This window comes from Phoca vitulina, unplaced genomic scaffold, assembly GCF_004348235.1.
Source record: "Phoca vitulina isolate PV1807 unplaced genomic scaffold, GSC_HSeal_1.0 scaffold6, whole genome shotgun sequence".
In the NCBI taxonomy this organism is placed as follows: Eukaryota; Metazoa; Chordata; class Mammalia; order Carnivora; family Phocidae; genus Phoca; species Phoca vitulina.
Window position 1 is genome coordinate 64,950,548 of NW_022589709.1, and position 7,864 is coordinate 64,958,411.

Consider the following 7,864-nt stretch of genomic DNA (forward strand, 5'->3'; position numbering starts at 1 on the left):
TCATTTTAATATTGTTCAATATCTTGCCACTCATTGATGAAAACTCATCAACTATGTGAAGTGAAATGTTTCAAGCTGAAGGCTGAGAGCAAGCTGAAGAAGCCAGGTGCTCGTTGTTGCTGGATGTTGGCCATGGAGTCTTACAGAGATTAGCTATAAGTCACAGGATGTGAACATGCCTACATTTCCGGGAGCATGCAGCAAAGCTACACTCACTATATTTGATGTTCCTGTCTCCTTTCCCGCACCCCTGACATCCTTCCTCCTTTAATTGTGGTACAAGTGGTCACTTTTTCTAATAATATAACACAAATACAAACTGCTACTCTCAGTAGATGTAGACAGATTTTATTATCTTTACCTCTCAAGGACATTTTTGCTTTTTGGATTTTAAGAAGGCAGAGAAATATTGGAATAAAGGATGCAAGGAGCAGATAAAAATTTGAAGGAGACAGAGAGGAGAGAGAAGAAGGAGGCAGAGTTGGGGGGGTGATATGGAGAATTGAGGGAGGAATGGGAAATGAGAGGAGGAAGAGAAGAGGGAATCAAAACTGGAGAAAGGACAAAGAATGGACAGTAAGCACAGTAAAAAGAGAAGATGAATGACAATATCCTTTATTCCCCTTTGCCCACCCCATCAAGAACTGCTAGTAAGGAAAGTAGGAAGAGATTTTCAATTGATAAAGAACTTGCAACTAATTCAAAAAAGAAGTCAAGATGGGAACAGGGTAAAAGATCATGGACTAAATACTTCCTCTACACAGACTTTTACTATCTCTTCTGGCCAAAGAGAATAAACAAGTATCAAATATTCATCCCATCTCTAGAAAGTGAACTATAATGTATGTGTCAATATATCATCTATTTCACAATATCAACCATTATTCTTAGAGATCATAAGAATTCATGGCACTCCCCACTGGCCATTCTTTCTCAGGCTCCTTTGCTAGATTCTCCTCACTGAACTAGCACTGAAATATTGCAGTCTGAGGGGGACTTCTGGATTCCTCTCCTTTTCTCTTGGTTCTCTACTCTTTGCTCCATGTGATCCCATAAATCCCTGCCACTGCAGATAACCACCTATATGCTTACAGGTCTCAAAAGTACATATCCAGTTAGGAGCTCTCCTCCAAAATCCAAATGTGTGTATACCACTGCAAACTGGATATTTCTACTTGGGTCTCAGGACGCATCAGAATAAAGATGTCCAAAATTGATTTTGCCCCTTTGGTAGTAGGTTACTGACCTAAATTCTATTTCCAGCTGCCTTTTTCCCTTGCCTCCTTTCCTATGAGGCCATCAAAGGTCACAACTCAGTTTCCCATCCACTCTGATACCTGGTGGTTTCCATGGATCTGTGTAACACAATTCTGGCCAACGACATATAAATAGGTATCTCCTGGTGTTGTCTTTTCCTTTCATCCTTCTTGAGGACCAGAACACAGATATAAGGCTTGCAGGTTCCACAATCACTTGGTGATCATGAGATAACACAAATGAGGCTGAAAGTTACAGCACCCAGGGTGGCAGAGAGGAAATAGAGAAAGAACATGGATCTCTGATGGTACTGTTAGCCGAGGTTCGCTAGCCCTCAAAGGCTTTACTTCAGTGGCCACGTTATTTGAAATAAATGAAGGTGTACGTGTCTAAGCCAACGTAGTCACGTTTTCTGTTACTGGCAGCCCAAGTCATTCCTGACACAGCCTCTAAAACTCTTTCCTCTCTAAGTCTTGCTCATCTCATCGGAATGCTTTATAATTGCCCCTGATGCTCCAGCTAGAAATAAGGTGGTTCTTCTAGATTTCTCTGTTTCCCACAACCCCTCAATCTTAACCATCCCCTACCGAACACACATCGTGAGTCCATCAGTAAGTCCTGTGGTCCTTCCTCCAAAGACGAGGGCAGCACTGTCAATGGCTTTATCTGCGCTGCAGCCATCCCAGGCCAAACCAAATGTGAAAGCTTTTCATATGCTGGTGCCATCCCTGCCCATCTCTAATTTGCATGGTTAACTCCTTCCACCCTCAAGGCCCAGCTCAAGTGTGTCCTCAGAGAGGCCCCTTTTGACGATCCTATTAAAATTCTTCCCTACCCAAACCCCTTGCTCTCAAAAACTAGAGTTGTTTTTTTTTTTTCTTCAAAGCACTTATTCCACCTTTTCAATTTGTATATTGGGGTCCACCTGGGGAAATAGAATCCATACAGTTTGTTTTAACAGGGAGACTTTAATACAGACAATTAGCCAAAAGGTCTTGTTTGACTGAGACGAAGAAAGAGGACCCTCAGGCGCCACAGAGACGGTGGGTGCAGGAGATGGCACCTGGGGCTGGGGTCTGGAGCTCTGACGGTCCAATGGAGGAGGATCTGCAGAGCTGCTTCTCAGATTCTAAGGAGAGGGTGCTACCAGGCTGGTGCTGGCACCTCTGACAGGGTGCAATCAAGCCGTCTCTGGGAATGCTGGAAAAAACTAGAAACTGCAATCAACTGGAGATGCTGGAGTAAACTGCCTGGCAACGGTACCCGCTGGGACAACAAGGAGGTGAGAAAGAGCAAGTCCCTTTCAGTTCCTCTTGCCTACATATTCCACACTGCTCCTTATGAACAGAGCCTAATGTGGACCCACTTGGCAAAGGAAAACCGTGGTGTGCAGAGCCTCAGCCTGAGCAATTCAGAGCAGCATATAAAAGGCTGAGTTCAGGGGTAAGATAGAATACATAAAGAAGTAGCACAGTATTTGTTTATTTATTGTCTTTTCTTTCCTGCCAGACAACATGCGTTCAGGGTCCATGTCTTTCTTTTTGCTGTTTTACTCCCGCCATGTGCAGAGTAAAAGTAGATAGAAGGTACTTCATAAATATTTCTTGAATGGATGAATTTATTAGATTTTTCTCAAAACTAGTGAGCAAAATGTACAATTTAATTATTTGTCAATTAAACAATACCAAATGCCTCATATGATGGTCTAGGCAGTGGAGCTAAAATATGAAGATGAGGCACTTCCTTGTTATTTAGCAAGGAATTTAAAACATTCTCATATGACATTAAATCATAAAATGCCATAGAAAACATTCAGATGTTTAAATGCCCAGAGAATTAAACAGGCAGCAAAATCTACAGGTGATCAGAAAAGGAAAAGGTAAAAGTAGGTTTGGAATAATTCAGAAGACTTGTGGAAGAAGTTGCCATCTGGGGCAGCTTGAAATGGGGCAGACAAGCAAAGCCAAGGAGGAGGGATGAGTCTGGCAGGTTTTCAGATGATTCTGATGAAAACAGAGGAGTGAGAAATTAGTAGAAGTCACTGGAACAGTAAACTGGAACCAAGTGTGGGAAATCCTAAATTCTGGAGTTAGAATTATAAGTAGTATGTCTTTTGCAAAGAGGAGCCATTAAGAGGTCTTAAGCAAAGGAGTGGTGTGGCATCGGGAATATTTTCTGAAGGTAAATTTGGCAGCATCATGGGAATTGACTGAATGTGCAGAAACTGGAGCCAGAAAGACAAGTTAGAAGACTGACACAATCTTGAGCCAGAAAAAGATGGTGGAGATAGAAATAAGAGAAAAAGGTAACAGGTAACATTTAGAAGGAAGAATCAATATAACATAATGTAGAATTAATTTAGGGAAAGGTGAGTGAAGAGGATTTAAACTGCAGTGATACACAGACAGAAGGTTCAGCAGGGTGGAGACAGATGAAAGATCATTGAGTTTCATCCAAAGAACATGATTAACAATGACATCAGTAAAATAAAAGTCCCAGTGACTATTTATCCTCTGATAACTAAACCTGATATTTTCAAAAGTTATTATGAATCTGGAAGAATATATATGTCTTCATCTTGAGAGACTTCAGAAGTACTAGGCTTCTGGAAGTTATAATATTGGGATGGCGTCTCATTTCCATAGATATGCTCCTCAAAATTGGTCTGCTGAATGTTCTCATATAGTTCTTTATCAGTTTCTTCTTTAGGTTTGGGAGCACCACTTTCCACATTTTCATAGCTGCCATGTGTGTTAGTCCCTCTCCCAGAAGATCTGCAGTCTTGGTTCTGAACTGAGATTTTATTCCTTGAGCTGATAGCGAGGAGACTTGAGAGTGTTTTAGTATAGTCTTTTCTCCTGCTGCTTCTCCTTTGCAAGACCCTTGGCAAGGTAAATTGCACTGGATTACCATGTTTCCAACACCAAACACACCCAATTCCACAGATCAACAAGAGGAAAAGAAGGGAAATTCCTATTGAAGTGGCCACTAATGTATTTCCACAGCTTTTCAACATTTCTGCACAAGCACTGTTGTTTAGTGATATGGGGGAGCCCTTAATGAATTCACAGGTGCAGACAAACGTAATTCCTTTTAGGGTTTTGTTAAAAAGTAATCCTGGAAGCTCTTTTAGGCATTTCTCTTTCAGATGTGGAAGAACATCATTTGGCAAAGTCCTGATACAATTAGAGGAGAGATTGAATAAACTTAGCTTTGGACGATCCTTCTCGTTGTATGTGATGCTTTTTACATTACAATCCTTAATGTATAATTGCACCGTGTCGGGGGGGATTTTAATTGACTTCACTTCACTTTCTATCAATGAGTCACAAGACGAAGCAAAAATGAGTGGAAGATAATGGCAGAGCAGACAACTCAAGAAAGAGAGGGTTGAACGATCTGCCATCCAGACACCTCCTATAAATTAAAAAACAAATTAATTACATATTTATTACATAGCATAATAGAAAAATCTGTCAATATCTACCAATATATTAAGCACCATCATTTAGTGAGTTCCTGCCTCAAAAGAGAATACAGTACTAGCTGTTGCGAGAAGAGAAAAAGAGAAGAACTTTTACCTGCTCAAGCCTGAGTGGTTTTATCAATTAGATTTCAACATGGATTTTGACAATAAGGCTAATAATTTTAAAGTGAAAAGACAATGCTTTGAATGCAACAAGAGGAAGGGACAAGAGTACACCTGTGCAATAATTTCCATTATTTATCACCTCCTCTGTGAGGCCTTTTCCAAATCATTCTTTCCTCTGTATTCCCCTATTAATGAGTCCATTCTCTATTACAGCTTGACAGCCTAAGTTATAGGGAATTGTGTGTCTTCCTACCTGGTTAAATGGTGGGCAGGGATCAGGTCTTTTCATGTGTATATTCCTAGAGAATAGCACAGTACCTAGTGCAGAAAAGAAATTCAATTGATATTTATTAAATAAGGGAGTCAAGAAACAAATGACTCCAAATCTCAGCATCTAATTGCTTAAATCATTTAAAAACTTAAGATATGTCTTCTAAAGGGTATAGATTTTTTGTTTTGCTTTAAGATTTTATTTATTTGAGAGAGAGAGAGACAGCAAGAGAGAAAACAAGTGGGAGGGGGAGAGGGAGAAGCAGATTCCCCACTGAGCATGGAGCCTGATGCAAAGCTGATTCCCAGGACCCTGGGATCATGAACTAAGCCAAAGGCAGATGCTTAACCAACTGAGCCACCCAGACACCCCTAAAGGGTATAGTTTACACTTAGAAGAAAACAGCTCTTTGACCTAACACAAAATATCCAAAACAAACTTTGAAAGGCTTTCTATTGCTAGTGTTCTCACAACTTCCAGCAAACAACTTTCCAATTAAGATAATTTCAGAATGTTTTCCGCCAAGGCTTTAAAACGGCAGAGGAGAGAAATGAAAAATATTCAACCAGACTGAGCAGTGTATTATGATTTTATTAACAAAACATTATTACTGTATGTTTTCAGCCTAGACACAGAAATAGTTACATCTAATACCATTTTCACTGTTGTTGCTGTTTCTAGTTTTATTGAGATATATAATTGATACACAACATTGTATCAGTTCAAGGTATACAGCATGATTATTTGACACATGAATACATATGTGAAATACAACATGAATACATATTGTGAAATGATGGCCACACTAAATTTAGTTGATGACCATCACCTCACATAGGTACAATTTTTTTCTTCCCATAATAACTTTTAAGATTTACTCTCTTAGCAACCTTCAAATATACAATACAGTGTTGTTAACTATAGTCATCCAATATTGTTAATAGTGCTTGTGGGGTGATTATCATCATCTATTGAATGTCACCATTGATAATATTTAGTTAAGATCTTATTTTGGATCAGCTTCTAAAAACTTTTACATGGATGATCTCATTTGATCCTACAGATGCCATATGAATTAGATACTATAGTTATGCCTATTTTGGAGAAGAGTAAGGAGAGGATTAAAGAATTTAACTTCTTGAGTAACTAAGAAGTGACTGAATCAAGATTCAAGTAAAATTTGCCCCAAAATACTATTCTTAACCAAAATTCAATAAATGGCTATCAGGAACATCTATTGCCAAATTTTTATAGCTTGATTTGCTCTGAGCTTCTTGAGGGACGGAGTTCTTATTTATCTTTATATTACCAAAACCAGTGCTAGACACAGAAGAGCTACTTTCTTAAATATCTGTTAATGAATGGAGCAAACAGCATTAGGATAACAGTGGCAACAATAAACAGGGAAAAAATAACCCCACAAAGCTAAGCTCTCTTTCAGTGAGTGTTCACACATGACAGTCAACTTTTCTAAATTTATTCAAGGTTGGAATATATCACGTGAAAATTTTCATTTTGGCATTTCACACAAAACACCAAATTACATATGAAATGCAGTTAACGTTTATAAAATTTATTTGATAAAACTGTATGGACAGACATCCCAGATCTAGACATCTATTAATTTCTTTGGAACCTTTGTAGGTTCCCTCCTTTATAAAGACCAGACATGATGCTGTGTCCAAAGGCAAATATCTGGCAAATGACTTTAACCCCCATTAGGACCTCATTTCCTTTCTAAAACAGGTAAGAACTGATTGTAGGTAAGATAATTTATGGTATAAGTGATTACTCATTTAAGTAAAAATTTGGTAGCATATTTGAACTGAATTTCAAATATAGATTAAAATTAATCACCTTTTTAAAATTCTAGGCTTGCAACAAAAGTGGGGAAGGCTGACTATTGCTGAGGATTAGGTAACAAATTGCCCTCTCAATTTCCAAGATGAGAATTTATTTTTACCATCTATGTTGTTCTATGTAGACAATCCAGAACATTCCAAATAGTAGAACTGTCAAAGAAGTACTTACTGAGATAAATACAAGAAGACTTCTTAGAAGAGAAGAAATGCATCCTTTTCTTTGCTCTAAAACAACTTAATAGGAAAAACTCTGAGAGGCAAAATGGAAAGACCTACTAGAATGAAAACCATATGTTAAACAAGAGCCCTTCAAAGCTGGCTTAACACCCCAATAAGTCTCATTTTGCCCAATCTGCAAGAAGGCTGTTCCTGTTCTGGGAAACAGTTCCAACACACTAACAATTATTCATTTGTCTTAAAATCACAAATGATTGATAGACTGCTGGAATCTTCAAAGGCAGAATATTGCCCTTCTGTTTGGAAACAAGACAATAGCAAAGCCTAATCTTAATGTGTAAGCATATATACTGGTAAAGACAGATTAACATCACCCTCAGTTTGTAAACTGATTTTTCCCCCTACTGCCACCAAAGGCCACTGAAAAACTATGTCTGATAACATAAAAAAGTCATTATTTAAAATGAACTTGTTCCTTACAGTTTTTCATTAGCCACACGCCTTAAATCAGGTTCTCACTTACCTTGAGACTGTTGAGCCAAACTCTCCTCTATTCTTTTGGTTAAACCTGCTTTAGTGTTCCTCTTTTTAGTGTTCCTTTTTTTTACCCTCTTCTTTCAGATTATTTCATATTTGCAAAGTTTCCTGGTTGTAGAGGAAGTTCTTATCAGATGTACCAGAATTAAGATAAATGGCATGAGTTTT

At 38.4% G+C, this 7,864-nt stretch overlaps 1 protein-coding gene across 1 annotated transcript; it reads right to left on the reverse strand.

Annotated features, from left to right (window-relative positions):
* Positions 1 to 3,802: 3,802 nt before the first annotated feature.
* Positions 3,803 to 4,273, reverse strand: GAPT (GRB2 binding adaptor protein, transmembrane). The gene has a single exon (XM_032403564.1). It carries the CDS (start codon positions 4,271 to 4,273, stop codon positions 3,803 to 3,805), a length of 471 nt encoding a protein of 156 aa, XP_032259455.1.
* Positions 4,274 to 7,864: the final 3,591 nt, after the last annotated feature.